Genomic DNA, 25,213 nt, shown 5'->3' with positions numbered 1-25,213 from the left:
GTCCCTGTTGCATGACAACAGATGCAGGAACCCCGGTTACACGGCCACAGATCTAGGCGTCCCTGTTGCATGGCAACAGGTGCAGGAACCCTGGTTACATGGCCACAGATCCAGGAACCCCGGTTACACGGCCACTAATATGAAGTAAAACTTACCTGAACCTACTCCTGAATTTTGTCGGTTAAGAGATTTCTGGTTATTTAGGTGCCGGTAAAAAGAGAGTTTCCTGTAGTAGAATAATGTTAATGACACAAAAATAAATGTTCTAGTCAGTGAGAAAAATATGAAATAATCTGTCGTGACCAATATGAGCACTTTTCCCGCCCTCTAAACTTTAGGATCACATTCCCAGCACAGTGTGGAAAAGGAAAAAAACGAAAAGTGGCGAATGATGATGAAGGGAATGAAGAGACTCAAACTTTAATTGTTGAACCTCATGTAATTCTAAACAGAGGACCTTACCCATACAATCAGCCCAAGAGGTAAAGGCAAAGCAGCTTCCTATCTCATTTAGCTAACTATTTATGTGCTGACTCAACAGGGCTATTTTGGTTTCTAACCAGTTACATTTACTGGACCCTGCTATCTCTATTCAATAATTTGCATGTGCCATTTACGCAGAAGGGTGCCATTTGTCCCACTGTGCCAGCTATTGAGCTGAAGGTATCAACTCTAGCCTCATTTCCCTGACCTTTCCCTGTGTAATTTCTTCCCCAAAATATCCATACAGTTTCATTTACATCTTTTCCTCAATAAACACCTTTTAATTTAAAGAAGATTCCAAGTTCTAATAACCCACAGTGTGGAAACACTTCTTAGTAATTTTCCCCCTTATTGCAATGCGCCTGAATTTATCATCTTGTTACTGATTTGTCACCAGTGAAAACAATCTGTCACTATTTATCATCTCAAAACCTGCCAGAATTTTGAACATCTCCATTAGATACCCCTAACCTTCTCTGTTCCAGTGAGAGAAAACTTAATTTTTTGTCTTTGGAATATTACCAGGAAAAATAATTATAGTGAATCTTGACTGTACCCTTCTCATAGCTCCAATAACCTTCCTATAACAGAGTGCTCAGAACTTCGCACAATATTCCTGTGGCCTAACCAATGTATTCTACGAATTCAACATAATTTCCTTGCTTTTATATCTAATGTCCCTATGTATAAAACCCAGAATCCCAATTACCTTTTCTGGTATTTTCTATCTGCATCCTCCTTTAAGGATCTAATAATTTGCCAACCTAAATCTCTCTCTTCCTCTACTCTGTTACGAATCTCACCATTTGGGGTATGCTATTTTTTTTCCCATAATGTACTCCTTCACCTTTTTCTGCATCAAATGCCATGGGACATTTTATGTTACAACCACCTTGTATTAAAGTAAGCAAACAAATGGGAATGTTAAGACTTCACACCTTGGTTGGGGAATTAGAAGTTTCAGCTTCCTTATTATATTTTCCCTAGATTGGATTTCCTAATGGCTTGAAAATGCAGGAGAATGGAGCCAGCTTTGTTCCTATTTGCCGAGCTATACACATTATCACCTGCAAACTTGTTCTTCCAGCCATCAAAAGGGACTTCTTTTATCAGCTCTCTTTCCCTGCAGAATGATATTTCCAAAATTAATGTCCTTCATTTTTGAGCTAACTTTTTTAAAATGCTTTTGACAACCGCAAGCCAAATTGTGGAACATAATGCATATTTTTTACAAATAAATGTGCTTTGAATAGAGGTGAGAAGTTGGAATACACCTGTACAGGGTGTGTAGTAGCCATATCTTTGATTTGTTTACAATAAAATTGGTGTTTATCAGTCTTTGAGCAATCTCATTGACCAGTAGTAATTACCTGACCTTTCTAAAAAATCTCATTGGCCAATTGTAATCAAGATATTTCAAATGTCAGTGATGCTTTATAGCATTTCCAATGCTGTTAAAAGCAGGGCAGCTTGGGTGAAGATTTGGCAGGTTTTAATTTGTACAGAAATGGCATCTGGCTCACCCGCAGCCACTAATGCATTGTATTTTCAGCAGTTCCTAAATTTCCCTCGCTTTGGTCCTTACTGTGTGATTTCCTTTCATCATGACCTCACTCTGATACACCATTTACTCATATCCCACCTCCTTTTAATCAGATTGCTCTGTTTTTCTCTTGGCCCTTCTTTGGTCTCCACTTCTCCTTGGCTCCCTAGCTTGGCTATAACCCTATTTCGAATCTGTCCAGGCACTGGATGCTCTGCTCCCTGCCAGCCCTGTTTCCAGGAGTTGGTTAAGGGAGAATTGTCAGCATCTGAACCTGGGCCACAGTGAGGAAGACACATTAGAGCAGTACTTTTAAGCAGCCGCACATGCTCACTCAGCGTGTCTTAATGCTGCTTAAACTTCCTACTCTGAAGCAGCACAGGCTTGGAGTTAGTAAGGAAATCATTGTGGCAAGGGAAAGAATACATTGGTATCAGAAGGGTGCTTTGATTAGACTAAAATCGAAGGAAGTAATAGAAAAGAAAGAACTTGTATTTATACATTGTCTTATCACAACTCGCAAAAATGTCCCAAAACCCTTTACAGCAAAAGAACTACGTAGTGCAGCTGCTATTATGTGGGTAAATTCAGCAATTATTTTGTGTGCAAGTAGGTTCTACAAACAGCAGTAAGGTAAATGGCTAGTTGATCTGTTTTTAATGATGGTGTTGGTTAAGGGTGAAATTTTGGACAGAGCATGGAGAATTCTTTGTTGTATTTTTTAAAGGATGTGAACATTTCAGAATATTATGACTATTGTATGGTCTTGGGCACATTTTTATAAGCATGTTACTTGATACTTTGTCAAGAAAAATGTTGTGTCCCACATTAATTTGAATAGGTCTCCAGCCCTGGTAACAGGCTCTAAAAGGATTATTTGTTACTAGAATTGTGATGGCTTGCAACCACACGTCAGGTTATGCATAGGTAGTCACTAAACTCCTAGTGAATACCATGACAGCCCCCGGGACAAGATCACATCCCTGTTTAAGGTCAGCCACTACTTTGGACAAGTGGAATTCACCTTATCAGCAGTCAACTGTATTAAGAAGTCTAAGCTATCAGAGGGTGGAAGGAAACATTTCAGACAGTTGGGTTTAAAAATAGGTTTTGTCAGCAACAGTGATAGCATTAGCAAAGAAACAGTAACTCGATAGCCAAGGAACATCTGTGGGAGGCAGGCGAGACTATATTTTACGATGAAAGGTTATCTTGAGATGTGGGAGGTCTTGAAATGTAGATGATGAGGTAATCAAGGGAGCTGTGAGCCCTGAATGTTGGACGATCAGCTAGTAAATCAAAATAATACATTTTTTTTCTCATGATTGAAATATGCATGTTGCTTATAAGCTTATTCTCATGTATATCCAAACTTGGTTTTTAATTGCAGAAACACAATTCAATTCACAACTACACAGATAGAAGCAATTCGGGCTGGCATGCAACCAGGCCTAACAATGGTAAGAAAACTGGGAAACATTTAGCTTTTACTTCTAATTTTAGCAAGTGTTTGTGGGCTAGGTTTAATGTTACTGTGGTTGTTCCCTTTCTTTATTACTGTGTTTCTATCTTATAGGTGGTAGGGCCGCCAGGCACAGGAAAAACTGATGTGGCCGTACAGATCATTTCTAACCTGTATCACAACTTCCCAGAGCAGAGGACACTCATTGTGACCCATTCCAACCAGGTACATCAGCAATAAGTAACTTGAATTTATGTGCTAGTTTGGATCATGTTCTGCCAGGCTGAGGTATTTTAATGTTCATGCTATAAGTAGCACAGGCCTCAGTAAAACTGTAGCTGTTGAAGACAAGTTATGCATGGAATGCCCTGAGAAGGTGAATCACCCCTTAAGGAAAGAATTTTTCATTTGTGGTTTACATGGGTTTAACATGACGGTCTCCGCATTGATTTATAAAAAAATAATCTCCCTGTTTTTAACTTTTTGAGGGGGGGGTGTTGAATGTTTGTCCTCATGAATGCAAATAATTCTACTCTTTCCATTTTTGACCATCCAATGTCGGTATCGAGCGCCTCTTGGTCAGGAATAGCACAACCAGGCACACAGTAAAATGCATGCTATTTTGTCCAAATAACATGCCTAACCCTAATCTCAGAAGAGCACCCCCAGCTTATCAGTGTGATTTTTTTTTTAATTTTAAGTCAGCCATCCTTATGGTTTTTTTAAGTGAGGTTGTCACTATGTACCAAGTCCGAGCCGTTTTTGTGGATTGGGCAAATTCCAGAGGATGCAGATTAAGCCTGCATTTATGTACGACCTTTATGATCAACAATGAAAAGAGGCTGGATTCAAAAATAGATCGCAAACAGGACATGACCGTATTCAACACAGTTTGCTGTATTTCCTATATTTTATAGACTTCTTGCAGTCTCAATGGTTTAGATAGGCAGTTTGAATATGTTAATATCTAAAACTTTGAGCACAGCTCAGTGCTATAAAAATACTTGCGTTTAATCAATATCACCTTTCCTGATCATGTACTGAACAGTTCTTTGAAATTAGTACCCCATTTATACTTCTGTTATACCAGTTTTAGTTTTGCACTGCAGAACTCACTGTTAATAATTACGGTTTCTGTTTTGTGTCAAGATTAAATACGATGCAGAAATTAACCTGTATTGAAGTGAAGGTTCATTGTAGCCACTTACTCACTCTTTCCCAATATGGTAAAGCTTATTTATTTCCTAATCCTTTTAATAATGTGCTGGTGTTTAAAAACCCAAGATTTGGCATCTCCTGTCCACTGTTTAATATATCTTATTCTTTTTAGTCTTGGTGTTGTCCTACACTGTTGGTTTTTGACTCTTCATTGAGTTTTCTTAGTTCTAAAAAAAAAACCCACATGATTTGGTAAAGTTACAATTTTATATTAACGCGATTAAGTAGGCCAGGTTGTACATGTGAAATGCATCAGCAGTCTGAATGTTAATTGATCAGAGAGGCTAATTTTAGTTGCTACAGTGAGGTAAAACAAGTGCAGCAGCCACATCATTGGCACCAAGACGTTTAAGAATGCAAGAAGTACTGGTATTGTTTTGAATGAATTTACATCGCCAGTGATATTTCAGAACAAATACTAAATCATACTAGAATGCAGCCATGTTTCAAGAAGTAAATTACATGTAAGTAGGAAATCATATTAATGATCCTAGTTGCAATTAATTATTATCCATTGATTATATATTTACCTTTCATGGAGCAAAAAGAACTGCTTGCATTCAGAAAGTGAAATGCGGTTGATACTAGCATCTTGGATTCATAGAATTCATGGATTCCTTTTTTCTTTTTGATGGTTAGCATTCCACATTTTTATAGCTGGAACAGTCTGGATGCTTTAGAAACAGATTGAAATGAAAAACACTTAACTGCTGCAAACATTAGTGATCAAAAATGAAAAGACAGCGCACGATGGAACCATTTTAATTGGAGTCCAAGAAGATGCTCCCACTGTGGCTCTTAAGATTTGAGTTGGTTTTAAATTCTAGTTTCCAGTCATATTGTTTTCACACAATACTGCAGATATTTTCACTTAACATTGAAAAACAGCTTTGTCCTCGGGGAGTGCAATGAATGCATCTTTTGATTTGTAGCATAAAGCTTCTCGCTCATGGCCTGCTCCCAGTTTTGTTGCGTACAGGGTTTTATATTTTACCAACACTTCTAGCCCTTGCCTTCTAAACAAACCATTTACCAAATAAGCCATTTGAGAACTAAAGGATCATAAGCTGTTAATTACAGTAGCATTTCAGCATTAAAATGAATGCACAAACCAAGATTGTTTCCCCTCAAGCACAATGCTTGGTTTCTCTGCATTTGTGACTTTTTTAAATTAAAAAAAAATCTCTAGAAATTTACAATTGTTTTTAATGAGAAAAGTTCTTTAGTGCTGAATGGACGTAATCAGTGACCGTTGGCTATGTAAAACTGAGAGTTTTGATTCCAGGGAGATACTACAGTTACTACACTTATAGCTACATTTTAGCTGATGATTGAACAAGAAACAATGCTAGGATTGCGTGCCTTAATTTCAGCACACACATTTTGTACAACACCTGCTATGGTTTGTGACCTGCTTTCCAGAAATGACACACTGAGTAAAACCTTTCAAAACCAGTCCCTTTTAGCACACTTTAAAACCAGAACTGATTTGTACAAGTAGCTGAAGACAGACATTGTGTAGCTAATTTGACACAGAAGTATACTTCATTTAAAGACTGTCTTACAATCCCTGGGGCTCATTTATTGAGCTCTGAAATAGGTTGGAGATGAAAGACAAAGCCATGTTGTAGGATTGTAAATGGGTAAAAATTGAGTTTCTAAATGGTTAATTCATCAGTTGGATTTCTGCATTTATATGACTCAAATCTTCTTAAACTTATCACAAAAATAAAATAGATTGTGGAGGCTTTATGAGCAATTTGTAAGTCCTTAGCAAGGTGAACGTGGCTCAACCAAGCATGATAGCCGAGGCAGAGGAACTAAAAACCGAATACTGGACATGATGTGATGGGGCCCTATCAACTTTTTGCCAAGAATTCAACAATTTTATAAAAGTAGTCATGTTCTAACTACACTTCCAGTTGTACATGAAAGATTTTGTAAACAGAAAAGGATTTTAAAAAATGATTTTCAGATTGCCTGCAGGGGGAATGTGTGGAAAACTTTGTGAACATACACAAAGGGCTAATTTAAATAAAGTTTGGTGGAAGCTAATTGTACTGCACCAATTGAGCACCAAATCAAAGGCAGGTAAGGAATCCAAATATAGTTTGAATAGCAGTTAAGTTATAACGGAGGGTATTTTTTAGCAATACCTCTTTGAAATCTCTAGCATCATCTGAACTGTAATGAAACTTGGCAGAATTTCTTCGAGAAACAACCTAGTCCAAAATGAAGGAGGGAAAAAAAAATTGGCAAACTGAAAAACAGCAAAAATAAATCCAACATACAGACCTCCCAAAGAGTAAACAATGGACTGGGGGAGCCACTTTAAAAGGGGTTCTTATTAATTCTTAACATGACAGAAATGGAACAAAAAAACATTTAAAATGGAGAAAATGAGGAGGAAAAAGTCTACTTGGAAAGAGAAATCTACCTGCAGGAAGATTGCATTTCTGATTGCTTGAACCTTCTCTGTTGACTGTTAAATAATACAGAAGAAAGTAGATAGCTTCCAAGATGAACTTGCACATCTGTTAAAACATTACTTGTCATAGACTTTTATCATACAAGATGTATATTTTTCAAATTTTGAACTAGTAGTGAATTGATGCAAAACATTTAATACTTGACAGATTTGCTCCAAACAAATAACTAGAAATAATTGCAAAATACTGCGGATGCTGGAAATGTTTAATTCAAAGTTGACAATCATCCTTAAGCCAGGCTGACATTACATGTTGGATGGAAGTGCTACCGAAATAAGTTCCTTTTCACACACTGCAGTAAGTGTTTTAAGTCTTCTCAAAAGTTATTCTCATTTCTAAATTACTGAGTCGTCTGTTACTGTCAATCTGCAGGCATTGAATCAGCTGTTTGAGAAGATCATGGCTCTGGACATTGATGAGCGTCACCTTCTCCGTCTGGGTCATGGAGAGGAGGAGCTGGAGACTGAGAAGGATTTTAGCAGGTGAGAAACTGGGAGGAATGTGTAATAATAGGATGGAGAAAAAAACTGGGACAAATTATAATCTGACCCGAAATTGATACTGCATATTTAGGGTGTTCAGTAAGTTTGAATGTAAAGGATCTGAAACAAAGCACTGGTGTATATACATGCAAAGCCATGCAATAAAGGCTATCCAAAATGTTTTCTTGAAATCAGTATCTAATTTTAGGAAAATGGCCTTCAATGTTACTTTGTGCAAATGGGAAGAGAGATTCTTGTGTTGCAGACTTTACTGAAATCCCTGTTGTATAATCTAGAATAAAACTTTTTAGGTGCATTCACGAGTTCAACTTGTATTATGGACCCAACTCTTGATAACTTGCTGTTGCGGTTATCTTCATTGGTTATCATTTTAATTTTTATATAAATTTATAAAAGAAAGTCTGTTTATGATGTCTGTCCATGTTATTCATGTGAAGAATTGTAAATTAAATCTGGATTAAATGTCCTGTGGGGGAAAAACAAGCCATCAACAGAACAATCTATTCTGTTCCAGTATACAAATGGGACAAGCTGGTTTTTGGCTATAGTTATTTGGCAGATATTGCTTGCCCCTTCAAGAAATGGTGTTTCTGAGGCATTCATTGGAAGCCATCTAATTAGTGCCTGTCACTTGAGGAGTTCCTTCTCTTCTTAGGCAGTCCCTCCAAACCAAGGATGACTTGCTTCCACGCTAAAAATGAGTTCTCAGGTGACTAATGAGTCCAATGTGGGACCTAGAGTCTCTGTCACAGGTGGGGCAGATGGTAGTTGAGCAGTACGGTGTTCCGGTCAGTCACTTGGGGTTGTCCGTGAGGGTCCTGACGTTCCAGGTCCCGAACTTCATTTTAAAGGGTGGAAGATGCCTGTGCGTGAATTCTTTTAACGTGGGGTGGCCGTTGCACGCCAGCTACCACACGGGCTTGACAGAGCAAGGTCTTGGTCCAATGGCAAGGGGATCCAAGACGATTGGAGACCAGGCTCTGCTACATCGGCCTAGCACACACACACACATACACACAAACATACTCCTACTGTCCTCCTCCCTCCTTCCCGCAGGTCCTCTCTGCCTGGGCTTCATCCTTACTGCGTTGCTGGTACCATTGCTAATTCTTCATTGTCATTTTCAACCTTTTACTCTTCTATGGCTTTGCCTTTCTGGTTATTGCTTGCTTAGGCCTCTTTTTTAAGGGTGAAGTTATGGAGCATACTGCAGATCGTAATTATTCTTGAAACTTTACTGTAAGGTTCTCCCCAATTGGGCCTAACTTGTGAAGCACTGCTTCCAAGATACCAGAGGTGTGTTTGATACTTCTGGTTGTAGAATGAGCTTTGTTGCATCTGCGCTCTGCTGTCCATGATTGGTGAATGGGTGTCATGCGTCATGGTTGGATAGGATAGCCTTAATCTCCCTGGTGTGATCCTTCCACTCTTTACTCCCATTCAAATAAGGATGATGCAATTAATAACCTTACAATGAAGGCATTGTCACGACTTTGGAAAGCTGCTGGCCTGCATGATGCTGTGGAGGTGATTACATACCATGTCCATATTGAGATTAAAAACTGCTTTTTCTGTCATATGGGACCCAGCAAGTACCCGATTATAGGCAGTTAATTTGTGGACTCTGGGAAAGCCAGTAGTTCTGTAGAATTGTGTTGCTCTCTCACATGGACGCTGTCCGTCGGAGCAGAAGTGGTGAAGTCATAGGCCCTGCTGAATAATACATTTGTGGGCAGCAAAGAAGCTGACACTGTAGATGTTGTCTGTGCTAACCTGGAAAAAATAGAGACACACACCACACCGACAGTAATATGTAATGGTGTAGTTTGACTTTTCAATCTTTGTAAATCAATGGCCTTGATTATACTGTACATTACATAGCATAACAACTTGTCCTGTGTTACTATTTGCAATAGCACTGGAGATCTACTTTTAATATATTTTTTAAATGTCTAGCATTTGCAGATGTCACACTCCAGACATCATACTTAGTTGCAGATGAAAACTGATATTAAAATGATGGGTACTTCTCAGCTGCTATCTGAAACTGATAGCATATTCTGGTTTGCAAATTTCCCTGCCCATGCAGCAATTAATGAGTGTAGAAGAGCATGCCGGGAGCAGCACCAGGTGTACCTAAAAATGAGGTGCTAACCTGGGGAAGCTGCAACACAGGACTACATGCATGCTAAAAAGTGTAAGCAGCATGCTATAGACGGGGCTAAGTGAGCCCACAATCAACGGATCAGATCAAAGCTCTGCAGTCCTGCCACATCCAGTCGTGAATGGTGATGGACCATTAAACAACTAACGGGAGGAGGAGGCTCCATGAATATACCCATCCTCAATGATGGTGGAGCCCAGCATGTGAGTGCAACAGACAAGGCTGCAGCGTTGCCAAGTGGATGATCCATATCGGCCTACTCCCGAGGTCCCCACCATCACAGAAGCCAGCCTTCAGCCAATTCGATTCACTCCACGTAATATCAAGCAACGGCTGAGTGCACTGGATACAGCAAAGGCTATGGGCCCCGACAACATCCCGGCTATCGTGCTGAAGACTTGTGCTCCAGAACTAGCAGCGCCTCTAGCCAAGCTGTTCCAGTAGAGCTACAACACTGGCATCTATCCGACAATGTGGAAAACTGCCCAGGTATATCCTGTCCACAAAAACCAGGACAAATCTAAACCGGCCAATTACTGCCCCATCAGTCTACTCTCAATCATCAGCAAAGTGATGGAAGGTGTCATCAGCAGTGCTATCAAGTGGCACTTACTCACCAATAACCTGCTCACTGATGCCCAGTTTGGGTTCCACCAAGACCACTCGGCTCCTGACCTCATTACAGCCTTGGTCCAAACATGGAGAAAGGAGCTGAATTCCAGAGGTGAGGCGAGAGTGACTGTCCTTGATATCAAGGCAGCATTTGACCGAGTGTGGCATCAAGGAGCCCGAGTAAAACTGAAGTCAATGGGAATCGGGGGGGAAAACGCTCCACTGGCTGGAGTCATACCTAGCACAAAGGAAGATGGTTGTGGTGATTGAAGGTCAATCATCACAGCCCCAGGATATCGCTGCAGGAGTTCCTCAGGGCAGTGTCCTAGGCCCAACCATCTTCAGCTGCTTCATCAATGACCTTCCCGCCAACATAAGTTCAGAAATGGGGATGTTCGCTGATGACTGCAGTGTTCAGCACCATTCACAACTCCACAGATAATGAAGCAGTCCATGCCCGCATGCAACAAGACCTGGACAACGTTCAGGCTTGGGCTGATAAATGGCAAGTAACATTCGCGCCATAGAAGTGCCAGGCAATGACTATCTCCAACAAGCGAGAGTCTAACCACCTCCCCTTGACATTCAACAGCATTACCATCGTCGAATTCCCCACCATCAACATCTTGGGGGTCACCAGTGACCAGAAAATTAACTGGACCAGTCACACAAATACTGTGGCAACGGAGCAGGTCAGAGGCTGGGTATTCTGTGGCGAGTGTCTCATCTCCTGACTCCCTGTTGTGGAGTAATTTCAAATCACTCAACACAAGTCCGAGATCGAGGGTCCAAACAGCTTTTATTCGCACCGGTGTTACAGCAGTTAGTAGATATTTACACATACAGTTTGATGTGCTATACATTGTTCCCGCCTACCTTCTGGAATGTTCTGCGTTATGACATCACTTTAGCTCTTATCAGCATTTGTTTACTGGCCCTTTGTCCTAGTCCCAAGAATTGTTGACTTCGTGTCTGCTTCCTGATCTACTTAATGTCCTTGGAATATTGTTAGGATGGTTACAAATCTTGAGCATTCCCTTTGTCTTGCAACATTTGCATTTCTATGTTTTTGATTGTACCATGTAGCTAGCCCAGTTATGCGATTATGTGAGGTAATGCTATACACTGCCTTTCCTGACCATTTTGTACAGAGCCAAATCCCCATTTTGCACCAGCACTCCACACCAACCCCCATACATCATCTTTACCCCTTTCACTCCCCAAAGCCTTTCCACCATCTACAAGGCACAAGTAAGGAGTGTGATGGAATACTCGCCACTAGCCTGGATGAGTGCAGCTGCAACAACACTCGAAGCTCGACACCATCCAGGACAAAGCAGCCCGTTTTATTGGCACCCCATCCACCACCTTAAACATTTACTCCCTCCACCACCGGCGTACCGTGGCTGCAGTGTGTACCATCTACAAGATGCACTGCAGCAACTCCCAAACCCGCGACCTCTTCCTCATAGAACAAGGGCAGCAGGCGCTTGGGAATACCACCAGCTCCAAGTTCCCCTCCAAGTCACACAGCATCCGGACTTAGAAGTATATCACCGATCCTTCATCGTCGCTGGGTCAAAATCCTGGAGCTCCCTACCTAACAGCACAGCGGGAGTACCTTCACCACACGGACTGCAGCGGTTCAAGAAGGCGTCTCACCACCACCTTCTCGAGGGCAACTAGGGATGGGCATTAAATGCTGGCCTTGCCAGCGATGCCCAGATCCCATAAGCGAATAAAAAAAATTTAAAAAACTCTTAACAATTAGACTTTGTGCCCTTAAATGGTCATGGCTCTCCTTAAGCAGAATAATACATTGTGCATTAATGGTATAATACTCCTGTCCTTGTGAAACAGCACATCATCCAACTTCGTGAGCAGTGCACTGGAACTATCTGTCAAAGTTGATGAGCTTACTTAGCAAGAAAACAGCCTTGCACCTAGACTTGTCACCTTGCTGTTTGTTCAGTTTTCTAGAGGACTTTATTGACTTAATCGCTTCATGTATGACCTAATTATTTTAAACTTCCATTTCTTGAGGACTGGCTGATGCATTGGATTAGATTCTGGCCTGTCACTTCTTGCGCTTGGGGTTTGAATCCCATCTGGATTGTTGAGATGAAAGTTTTCTTTGCCTGCAGGCTGTAAGGGTGCTTTGTGAAATTAGTTTTTTTTAGCAGTTACACTTCTCAAAATGGCCCCATAATATGACACTAAATTTGCATTCTTTGTCAGACAACAAGATGGGTGGTGTGGGAAATGAGAAAATGTCACACTGCTAGTAAGGTGCTCTTCCAAGGTTGGAGTTGAAACCTATTGTGGAGCAGAGTAGGGACAGCTTTTCTCTGCATCTAACTGTGCTGTACTTTGTAAAGTCTGTGGGTTGTTTAGTTAATTAATACACAGACTCCAAGAGTAACTTAAAACAGGACTTTACTATTCGAAGGTCAGGGCGAATCTGCCCAATACTTCCTGACACAGCACTTATATACCGGTGTGGTCACCGTCGGTATTACAGTATACAGAAGCCAACAAAGTAGTGCAACACCTAAAGTAGTTCTCTTAAAGGTGGACGGTTACATACAATAGTTCTCTTAAAGGTAGACGGGTACATACACTACAATCCTCCCTTTTTAGCTTACAACATACTGATTCCCCATTAAACATACATTATAACATATATACAACTTTATGCAAGACAGTTCACAGATTCAGTCTCTCTGGAGGTTTCCGGACTCTGTCCGGATGACACCTCTGTGGTGTCGTAACTTCCGGCGGGGTAGTAGGTGCTTCTGGCAAGGTCGATTCGGCTTGAAGGACAGTGTCAGGTTCATCTGATTCCAGTATTACCAGATCGGAGGTAGGTGTTCTGGGTATCTCTGTCTCAACATTAACCGTGTAAGGTGGTGGAGTAGGTTGGCCATTTGTGGCTGACCCTATGATCTGGTCAACATGGCGCCTTATTATACTGTCCCCAATGTCCACCGTATACATCAACGGCCCTAGCCTTTTTCCGATAGTTCCAGGCTGCCATTTCTCGGTACGGTAGTCCCGGGCCAAAACTTGTTGACCTATCTGAAAAGATCTAGTTGGCCTTTCATTCATGCCCTGGAATTGCCGGTTCTCTACGTCCCTTCTGATGTTTGGCTTAAGCAAATCCAGCCGGCATCTTAGTCGTCTGTTAAAAAACATCATGGCGGGGGTTTGATTTGTGACCGCATGTGTTGCATTCCTGTACGCCAACAAGAAGCTATCCACCTTATGTTGTAAGTTAATGGCTTCATTACCCATGGCCTTTATGGCCTTCTTGAAGGTCTGGACAAACCTTTCAGCCAATCCATTGGAGGCGGGATGGTATGGGGCTGACGTGTAGTGCTTAACCCCATTGCTCTTTAAGAATTTCTTGAATTCTTCGGACACAAATTGCGGTCCATTATCAGAACAGATCTGTTCCGGCAGCCCATTCCTAGCAAACATGGTCCTTAACACTGTGATGGTTTTTTCCGTGGTGGTGGTGGACATCTTTATTACCTCCGGCCACTTGGAGTGTGCATCCACCGCTATTAGAAACATTGAGTCCATAAATGGACCAGCAAAGTCGATGTGTACCCTTTGCCAAGGAGATGAGGGCCACTCCCATGGATGCAGAGGAGCCTGTGGTGGCGCGTTTTGGACCTTCTGGCATCCTAGACAGCTCTTAGTGATTTCTTCGATGTCCCCATCAATGCCTGGCCACCACACAAACGCTCTTGCTAGGTTCTTCATTTTCACTCCACCCAGATGTCCCTCGTGCAGCTCCTTTAACACCTTCTGTTGAAGTTTGGGTGGAATCACCACTCTAGATCCACACATCAGGGTTCCTCGACACACTGACAGCTGTTCTTTTCTCTGCGAAAATGCTGGCAGCGTTGGTTCGCCCTGTGCTGGCCATCCCTCCACCGTTAAATCATAGACTCGTGAGAGAGTCGGGTCATTTCTTGTTTCGTTTTCGATCATCGAATTTGTTACTGGTAGACATTCCACTATGGATGAGTGGAACATCTCTCCCGGGTCCACTGTAGTCGCTTCTTCTACTATCGGCAATGGCAAGCGCGATAACCCATCAGCATTTCCATGCTGTTTGGACCTTTTGTATTCGATGTCATATTGGTGTGCCCCAAGTAACACGGACCACCTCTGTAACCTTTGCGCTGTCATGGTGGAAACGGCCTTGTTAGGGTTGAATATGGACACCAACGGCTGGTGGTCTGTCAGTAATGTGAACTTCTTGCCCTGCAGGTAATGATTGAATTTCTTTACGCCCCACACAAGGCTGAGGGCCTCCCTATCTATTTGAGCATAATTTCGCTCCGCGGAGGTCAATGATCGGGACGCGAATGCCACTGGCCTTTCCGAGCCATTTGGTAACTTGTGTGAAAGTACTGCTCCAATTCCATAGGGGGAAGCATCACAAGCTAGACGAAGAGGTAACGTTGGGTTGAAATGAGCCAACACTTCTTCAGAGGTAATCAACGCCTTGCTTCTGCGAAAGGCCTTTTTACATTCCTCACTCCACTTCCATGGTACTTCTTTCCGCAATAGAGCATTCAGCGGATGCAGCACTGTGGATAGATTCGGCAGAAACTTGTGATAATAATTAATCAACCCCAAGAATGATCTTAACTGTGATACGTTTTCCGGAGCGGGGGCCTTCACGACAGCTTCTATCTTGTCAGGTGACTTGTGCAGCCCCTCTCGGTCAATGACATGACCGCAGTACGAGATCCGTTTTTGGAAGAACTCACATTTCTTGCGATTAACTCGAAGGCCATATTCCTTCAACCTAGTGAGCACCAGTTTCAAATTTGTGAGGTGTTCTTCCTCGTCTTCTCCCGTAATCAGGATATCGTCTAAGTAACACTGCGTGCTTGGAATTCCTTGTAATACCTGCTCCATGGCCCTCTGCCAAATTGCTGGAGCCGAAGCTACCCCAAAAACCAGTCTATTATAACGATACAAGCCTCTGTGTGTGTTGATGGTGAGGTACTGACGCGACTCTTCCTCGACTTCCATTTGTAAGTATGCCTGTGCCAGGTCTATCTTGGTGAAGTGTTTCCCTCCAGCCAACGAAGCAAAGATATCTTCAATCAGCGGAAGCGGGTATTGTACCGTGTGAAGCACCGGATTCACTGTGATCTTAAAGTCTCCGCAGATGCGGACCTTCCCCGGTCCCCCTGGCTTGTTACTTGGTGAAGACTTCATGACGGGAACAATGGGCGTGGCCCACTCACTCCAGTCCACTTTTGACAGTACCCCTGATCGTTCAAGTTCTTCCAGTTCTGCCTCCACAGCAGGTCGTATCGCGTAAGGTACCGATCTGGCTTTGAAAGATTTTGGGCTTGCATGTTCTGCAATCTTAACCTTTGCTTTAATTCCTCGCAGTGTTCCCAGTCCTTGCTGGAATACCTCTTTAGCTTCGTCCAATATTCTGGACAACCGTTCAGGTTTGACATCTTCCTTTCCGGAATCTACCGTCATGGTGTTTAGTGAATGCCATTCTATCTTTATTTTCCTGATCCACTCCCGTCCCAGAAGTGGTGGACCTCCCTCAGGCAACACATACAGGTCCATCCTTTGGTGATCTTTGTCCTTGTATCTCACCTTGACTTCTATCTTTCCGATGGGGTATACTTTGTGCCCCGTGTATGTCTGCAATACTAGTTCCGTATCCCGTAGGGGAATATGCTTGAATAACTTTTTATAATCATGCTTATTCATGACCGTCAACGCCGATCCGGTGTCCACTTCCATTTTCACTTGGACTTTTGCAATCTGTAGTGTGATCCAGATAGCTTGTCGGTCAGCTTCATTACTCACATTGTGAATTCTCAGACTATCCAGTTCCTTGCAGTTGGAGTGTGAGTCCGAATTCTGTTCTTCCGGACTCTTCCTAGTCACCTCATGTACCTTCCTGTACCTCTTTTGTGGTGACTCATTATTGTTGGTCTTTTTTCCTGACCGGCATACCTTAGCTATGTGACCGAGCTTGCCACATTTCCTACATTCCTGGTTTTTAAACCAGCATTGGTTCTGGTCGTGTGTTGTCTTCCCACAACGATAGCATTTCGTTGTACCCGAAGTAATTTGCTGCACCCTGAGTGCCGCTGCCTTTAGCTGCATTTCCGCCGTTCCTTTCGCTGCGGCTTCGTTCGATGCAGCAATAAGGACAGCCTTCTCAAGTGTAAGATCGTTCTCTTCGAGCAGTCGTTTTTGTGTTTCTTCCTTCGACATTCCGCACACGAATTTGTCTCGCAACGCCTCTGTCAGATTCCCTCCAAACTGGCAGTGTTTCGCTAGTCTACGCAGTTCGACCAAGTATTCTGCGTTGCTTTCGTCTTTCCTTTGCGTTCTCGCATAGAATTTGAATCGTTCCGCCAACATCAACGGTGTGGGGTTCAAGTGATCCTTCAGAACAGTCACAATATCATCGAAAGTCTGATCCGCCGGTTTAGCTGGTGCTAGTAGATGCTTCAAGAGCTCGTATGTCTTCGCGCCCATCGAGTTTAGCAAGGTTATAGCTTTGTCATCTTCTATTTTATTGGCCTCACAATAGATCTCAATGCGTTCCACATACGTGGCCCAGTCTTCTACCTCGGAATTAATCGTTGATGTTACCACGCTTAGGCATCTTCCTCTCTTCCTGATAACACCACGAATTATTTCTTTAAATTTTTTTTTTTCCAAGATGGCGGTTCCCGCGAAAATGGCGGTTTCCCGCGCTTATCTTCTCTCCCCGCCCACTTCAATGGCGGTTCCCCGCTTCTGTCTTCTTCTCCGCCTAATGGCGGCTTCCCGCGTTTCTTCCCCTGGCGGGAGGGGTACACTTTCCCCACGGGCGACGGCCGCTGGCTTTCAGGTTCACAGCCTGCGCGTCGGCTTCAGTGCTTTCCCTTTTCTCGGCAGGGCAACCGGCGCTGGGTACACCCCGTTGACGGCGAACAGTTTCAGCCGCTGGGCTGGCTCTCGCTCAGTTCCCCTTGCTCGGGCTCTGTCTCTCTCCCGCTCGCTCGGCTCTACCGGCGCTGGGTACACCCCGTTGACGGCGAACAGTTTCAGCCGCTGGACTGGCTCTCGCTCTGCCTCTCCCGCTCGCTCGGCTCCCAATCGCGCCTCCCAGCCCTCGCAGTCCGGTGCTTCCCTCCCCGGCTGCGGCTGAGTTTTTATATCTTCCCGCGCCTACGCTCCCGGTCGCAGCGCTTCGTGGCTTCGGTCGCTGCCCGGCCTTTTTCGCCGGTCGCGGTCTAGCTGTCTCACGACGCCGTTGCGTCCCCAGCCTGTCTGTACCGCGGCTTCCTTGCTCCACGCTGCCCCAGTCTCGGCGCCTCTGGGCCCGACTTCTGTCCGGCTCCTTTCCCCCTCGACCGTGGTCGAGTGCACCGCCCTTATCCTCCGGTTATTCTTTTTACTTTTCCCTTACTCACAGTCACCGTGGCCGCCTTGCTTCTCGTGCTGATCGGCTCACTCCTCACCGTGGCAGAAGGGACAGTCAGTGCCTGTTGCTGATGGAAGTCTTTGTCTCTGAATTCTTCCTCCTTTCCAGCTCTGCAGACTCGAGTTTTCTCCCAACAGAATGACGAGGGCGGTTGCCTCTTCTCGACGCTCGTTAACTGCTTCGGAAGTATTGTTGCCGCAGGGTACGATCGGACTCGTCGCCACTGTAAAGTCTGTGGGTTGTTTAGTTAATTAATACACAGACTCCAAGAGTAACTTAAAACAGGACTTTACTATTCGAAGGTCAGGCCGAATCTGCCCAATACTTCCTGACACAGCACTTATATACCGGTGTGGTCACCGTCGGTATTACAGTATACAGCAGCCAGGATAAAGTAGTGCCACACCTAAAATAGTTCTCTTAAAGGTGGACGGTTACATACAATAGTTCTCTTAAAGGTAGACGGGTACATACACTACATACTTGACATGGAAATACTTGATGCTGACACTTTGGGCATAAAATTCATAGACTAGAAAAAGCAATTTAAAATAAAACTTAGCAGTTTATTTATGTTTTGTTAATTGTAACAAAAAACAGACTGACGCATTTTTGTACCACGTTATCACATCTCCAAGAAATGCCTCAAGGCATTTCATATACAATGGGCCAGATTTTCATTGGGCTGTGAGGCGGGCTTTCAGGCGTGCGGGGGTGCAAAAATCCCAAATTTGGGGGTCCCGACACCATCCTGCCCAAAACCCGCCTCCACGTAAGTTTCAAGGGAGGCGGGTACCCACCTCGCACTGGGACCCGCCGACCCGAGGCGGGAAGGGATTCGTGCCAATTAACTGCCTGTTAACAGGTAGTTAACAGGCAGTTTTTAGCCTAATCCCTATTTTGAAGGGTGTCATATGGGATTCCCGATGGCTCCAAACCACGCCAGGTTAGAGCAGGTGGGCCGTCGGGTTGAAGGACTTGGAGGGGTCACGATGTCGGTGTTCAGGTGAGTGATGGGTGCATGAGTAAGGTAAGTGTGTTTGGTGTGTCTGAAGTGTGTAAAGAAGTTTTACTTACCTGTACTTACCTTTACAGCCTTTCTTCCTCTAGGCTTCGGGAATCCATCACTCAGCCGGAACTGAAAGCTGAACGGCTGTGATCTGTCAAAAGTGACAGCCTTCAGCTTTCAGTGCCGGTGACCATTCTAACTGAGTCTGCGTAGAAGGACTCAGGTTAGAAGTAAGACTGTCAGTGTTTGACAGCTTCAAACAGCTGTGAAACACTGATATTTCATCTGTCAGAAACTCTTGACAGATGAAATTTCAGTCTGTGACATCACCTGTAGCCGGGTGGCCCTCAATTGGCCTGCTGAGCCCGCTGGGCGGGCTCAACAAGGTCAATCAAGGGAAAATCGCGTCGATTGGCCGGACATCGATGGAGGCGGGACTAAAACCCGAAAGTTGTAGTCCCGCCTCCTTCCCAACAGCTTAAGGAAAATCCAGCCCAATGAATTACTTTGAAGTGACTGTTTATGAAGACAAGCATAACAACCATTTTGCATATAGCAATATTCCACAAGTAATAATGAGATGAATTACTGGCTAATGTATTTCTGGTGGTAATAGTTGAGGGAAGAATGCCAGCCAACACTTGTTTTGCTTTGAAAAGTGCCATGGATCTTTTAGTGTTCATTTGTACCACTGGAGCAGGCAGGTGGGGCCTCGGGTTTAATTTCCCATTTGAAGGATGATGCCTGCAACAATGCAACGCTCTCACAGTAGGTAATACACTGAAGTGTCAACCTAGATTATGTGTTTATGTCATAGAATGAGATTTGAACCTACAGTCAAGAGTGAAACCAACTGAGCCAAGCTGATGCATTAGTAAGAATTGCTTTTGCATAATAGCTGTGATTTTTATGCTGATGCATTAACTAACTTCTGACTTTGTGGACCTGTTTAACATTTTATATTTTCCACTCTCAAATTTTTAAATTAAAATAACTATATTTTTTCTAATGCTAAAATGTGGCCAGTTTCACCATTTAATCATAATTTGTAATACAGTCGAAATAGTTCCACATGGACTTGATTATAATGCAAGTATGTCGGGTTTTAATTTGTGTGTGGACCATATAATATCTGGGTACTACAATCTGGTTTCTTTGCAATTTGCATTATAGGTATGGTCGAGTAAATTACGTGTTGGCTCGGAGGCTAGAGTTGTTGCGTGAAGTAGGACAATTGCAAGAAAGTCTGGGGGTTCCTGGAGATGTGTCATATACTTGTGAAACAGCTGGACATTTTTACCTGTATCAGGTAAGACATTTGCAGTGTGGAAAAATAACTGCATCCAAGTTCGGTGTTGGATAGGCGTGGGAGCATTTGACCATTGTTATCAGTTCGATTGTTTATTTAATATTGCAGTAACAATTATACACCTCAAGTTTATTTTGATGACTTGTGGTGGCAGCGGTAGGTTTTTCTGAAAAATCTATCTTCGTAAACTGAAAATTCTTGAATCTGGACATGTAGATTATTTTTCTGTAACTGCACCTTGGATATCTAACATCTATTGTACCTTTTGCATATATATCATACGTATATGACCTACCTCTTCTCCCACCCTCGTGTTGCAATCTGTTTTCACACATGGGAGCTTTTTGTGTGTGAATAATAAATGGTCAAGGAAAGAAATAGAATTTTATGAAGAATTCTGGTTTTTGAGTTTACATGTAAATTTATCTTGATTCGTTTCAAACTCTGGGCATGTGAACTTTTTTGTTTTAGTATGTTTCTCATCTCTTGGGAGTGTTTACTCCTTCTGGGAAATATCTCCACCGCTGCCTGCTGATGCCTTGCCCATTTGCCCATTCGTCATGTTTGAGCCTAGACATTGAGCAATATCAGGCTAACAACCCATGGAGAGCATCACATTCGAGCTTGATGCTGACCTCACTCGATCTCTATGCACATGCCTTTTTAAGTTGGGGTCATAGGATAGTAATGAGAATCAGGAAAACTAATTTTCTCCTTCCCAGAGCAGGAAAACAGAGGTCAATTGTCACTCCACTACTGCCATCGCTACGGAGATTGAGTAGCTGAGGATAAATTGAACCGTGTACCTTTTGTTCTGTTGATGGCTTTACTAACTGAGCCATCTGGGCAGAACGTGAACATTTTAAATTAATTTCCTTGGACAATCGTCATCCCTACATAACGGTCACTAGACTCTGACGAAAACAATGCACTGTTATCAAAAATTTGGAGACATTTTGAAGTGCAAGGTAAGTTCCTTCCTTCATTTGTATAATATGCACAAGTTCATTTTTTATTAACCTGAAATTTCAGAAAATTATATTCTTTTCATCTGAGCAGACATTACTCAGAATGTGATGACCTTCCTCATGCGTTAGACACCAAGGCTGCGATTTTCTCAGTGGTGTCAGGATGGGGACAGGTCAGCTGGTTTCCGGGTTCTAGTCCCACCCCCCAGCTGCCTCCGCTCTGCAGATATGATTTTCCCTTGATTGGCCTTGTTAAGCCTGCCCTTACCGGCCAATTAACAGGAGCGGGTCTGATGATGTCATTTGATGACGCGTCATCTGCTGGTTTCCTTAAAGGAACCATGCACAATTTTATTTTGACCGTTGATTTTTCAGTGTTTGACTGCATTAAGATGCTGAAAACTGACAATCGCTGCACAAAGGTGAACTCTTGTACCCAAGCTCTCCAATGACTCTTTCCATATCCTTATGGAGGGAGTCACAGTAAGCAGGGAGGTTCTCTACCCTTCCAAGGGCAGAAGAGACCTCCCCAGGACACCAACTTACCTTGCACCTCCACCCAACCCCCTCTACCTACTTTATCACTTCCCCATCTCACTAGCCATTCCTCACACTCGCCCTCATTCTACTGCAAGCATACCAACTAACAACACACAAGGGTGGGCACTTGAGAGGTTTAGCCAATGTCCATGTGAAGTTCCTGGTAACATGTTGTCATACAGTGACATTTCTTTTTCAAATAGTGCCCCTTATTGGACAGATCTCTGAGCGCACATTGAGAAGTGTCTTACTGAGTTCCAGTGATTGATCAGTCATAACTCTTCCTTCCCCCCCCCCCTCGCCCCGCCCCGCCATAGTGATGTGTGTGCATGGAATGGCTTGGACATTAAAGGGATGCTTCACGGGGATGGTGTCAACCTGGCGCATCATGTGGCAGCCAGGGTTTACAGCTCCCGGCCAGCAATTTTGTCAGGGGCTGATGCCCTGCGTCCAGTGCAGCACCAGGTGATGGTGGCGAAGGTTGGTGATGTTGGGGATGGTTGTGGAAAGATTCAGAGGACCAGGGTCCGATTGTTTTATTGGCTCCAATGTTGCTAGTATAGATGGCAGCTGCAGGTGAGATGACGGAAACAATCTGTCACTGGTGAGAGGTTCTCCCAATGAAGTGGCACTGGACATACGGTTGGATTAAAAAACTTGTAAGCCAAAGAAATCTGCATATGTATTTAAAAATGCAGTAACCAACATTTTCTTTGCTCTAAAACTCACCATTTGCAACATTGGATCCTTGACACCACTTCAGCAGCTGTCATCTGTTCACAAACATCAGACCAGACTCTGAACACGCCCCACTTACCTGGCGTGTTGTCCGGACGTTGTAAAACCTGACCCAGAAGCTGGAAAATCGAAAAAGACCCTGAAAATTGCTCTCAAGTACCTGTTAATAGGCAGTTAATTGCCTTTAATCCGTTTCCCGCCGCTAGGTGCAAATCGGGTACCCGACACTTGGGAAGGTTGTGTGGAGGCGGGATGATGGCGGGTTCGGAACCTGCTGTCAATCAAAACGACTAACCTCTGACCCGCCTCCAAACCCGCCCTCTGAGCGCCGGCACAATCGCGGCCAAAGTAATGGATTTTCATCCATAAAGGGTAAATCTCATGGCATTATCCGTTTCAATACTTTGTCTTCCAACAAATTCTTTATTAAAGGCAAGCATGCTCTACCCAGTGTCATTTGCATTCAAAGCAGAATCCCTGGCATCTCTAATGATTGCTTTCATCTGAGCCAGTGTCAGAATTTAAGTGTTTGCATATGTTATCATCAACTCTTTCCAGCAATAGCCAGTCATCAAAAGAATTGTCAGTTATGTTCTCATGTTGCATAATTTTGAAATATGTATTGTATGTTCCCAGCTTTTAAAAAGGCTGGCTGTGAAAAGTGATAGCATTGCTTTATCCTGCATGTTTTACATGTGGAGTCTCAGTACAGCTCATAATCCGAGCACACACACACTGGTGTTGGACAGTGCATTGACTGCAGAACATTATAGGTCTTCCTTGGATTGCACTATGCCAAACCTCAACTGGGTTTGGTTCTGGGTCAGTGTTAAGATCTGGGAATCCCTTGCTACTCGTACAGTCTCATCCAGTTCGTTACTTCAAACAACCCTTTGGGAGGGATGGACAGCTGTGTTATTAGTAAGGAAGCTCTAACCAATACTTCAATCAGAGTCTGACTTCCAACCTGCATACTAACCTGGTGACCTCCGAGGCCCTGACTCATTCCTCTGGCATTTTTAAAAATTTCTTCTCGGGATATGGGGGTTACTGGCAAAACTACATTTATTTCCCTTCCCTCGTTGCCCTGAGAAGGTGGTGATGGGCCTTCTCTTTGAACCACTGCAGTCTTTGTGCTGATGGTGGTCCAACAATAGTGTTAGGTAAGGAATTACTTAATTCTGACTCATCGACAATGAAGGAACTTGCAGGAAAACTTGGAGGAGATACTCTTCCCATGATCATTGCTGCTCTTGTGCTTCTCATTGGTGGAGGTTGTATTGCTTGGAGGTGTGTCGAAGTAACCTTGCATAGAATTACACAGAATTTACAACCCAGAAACAGGCGATTCGACCCAACCAGTCTGTGCTGGCGTTTATGCTCTACTCGAGCCTCCTCCCATTCTTCCTCATCTAACTCAGCATAACCCTCTGTTCCCTTCTCCCTCATATGTTTATCGAGCTTCCCCTTAAATGCATCTATACTATTTGCCTCAACTACTCCCTGTGGTAGCGAGTTCCACATTCTCACCACTCTCTGGGTAAAGAAGTTTCTTCTAAATTCCCCATTTGATTTTTTGGTGACTATCTTGTATTGATGGCCTCTAGTTTTGCTCTTCCCCACAAGTGGAAACACACTCGCTGTGTCTACTCTATCAAAACCTTTCAGAATTTTAAAGACCTCTATTAGGTCACCTCTTGGCATTCTCTTTAAGAGAAAAGAGATTCAGGCTGTTCATCCTTTCCTGATCGGTATAACCTCGCAGTTCTGGTATCATCTTTGTAAATCTTTTTGTACCCTCTCCTGTGCCTCTGTCCTTTTTATAATATGGCAACCAGAACTGTACACAGTACTCCAAGAGTGGTCTAACCAAAATTCGATACAAGTTTAGCAAAACTTCTCTACTTTTCAATTCTATCCCTCTAGAAATAAACCCTAGTGCTTGGTTTGCTTTCGTTATGGCCTTATTAACCTGCATCACAAATTTGAATGATTTGTGTATTTGTACTCCCACATCCCTTTGCTCCTCTACCCCATTTAGATTTTTCTTTTCCAAGTAATATGTGACCTCCTTATTTTTCTTATCAAAATGTAATACCTCACACTTCTCTATGCTGAAATTCATTTGCCAGTTATATGCTCATTCTGCAAGTTTATTTATATCTTCTTGTAATTTGTTGCAGTCCTTCTCAGTGTTGAACATCTCTCCCAAATTGGTGTTGTCCACAAAGGTAGAAATTGTTTTTGATTCCATTGTGAACAGCAATGATCCCAGCACTGATCCTTGTGGGACTCCACTTCCCACCTTCTGCCCCTCTGAATAGCTACCTTTTACCCCTACTCTCTTTCTGTCTGCTATCCAATCTGCTACTTGTCCCCAGACTCCAATTCTCTGACCTTATTCATTAGTCTATTATGTGGTACCTTATCAAAGGCCTTTTGAAAGTCTAGATATGTTGCATCTACTGCATTACCCTTTTCTACTCTCTCTCTTAAAGAATTCAATGAGGTTGGTCAAGCAAGACTTTCCCTTTTGAAATTAAAACAGAAATGCTGGAAATACTCAGCAGGTCAGGCAGCATCTGTGGAGCGAGAAACAGAGTTAACGTTTCAGGCCGATGACCTGTCGTCAGAACTCTAATTTATAACGTCTTCCAGTTCTATAGTTCCCTGGACATGTTCTATCTCCCTTCTTAATCTA

At 43.2% G+C, this 25,213-nt stretch overlaps 1 protein-coding gene across 2 annotated transcripts in view; it reads left to right on the top strand.

Annotated features, from left to right (window-relative positions):
* Positions 1 to 25,213, top strand: part of aqr (aquarius intron-binding spliceosomal factor) — a 126,194-nt gene that overhangs the window by 61,565 nt on the left and 39,416 nt on the right. For both annotated transcript variants that reach the window (XM_086003441.1, XM_086003442.1), the window contains exons 22-26: positions 339 to 482; positions 3,417 to 3,486; positions 3,603 to 3,713; positions 7,568 to 7,677; positions 20,131 to 20,266. In XM_086003441.1, the coding sequence (XP_085859567.1) occupies positions 339 to 482; positions 3,417 to 3,486; positions 3,603 to 3,713; positions 7,568 to 7,677; positions 20,131 to 20,266 (571 nt within the window). The remainder of the gene's footprint in view (positions 1 to 338; positions 483 to 3,416; positions 3,487 to 3,602; positions 3,714 to 7,567; positions 7,678 to 20,130; positions 20,267 to 25,213) is intronic.

Source organism: Somniosus microcephalus, chromosome 12 (genome assembly GCF_052327205.1).
Source record: "Somniosus microcephalus isolate GS21.2 chromosome 12, FLI_Smic_1.0, whole genome shotgun sequence".
NCBI lineage: Eukaryota > Metazoa > Chordata > Chondrichthyes > Squaliformes > Somniosidae > Somniosus > Somniosus microcephalus.
Note: the sequence above shows the minus strand (reverse complement) of the source record. Positions and strands in the feature narration are given on the sequence as shown.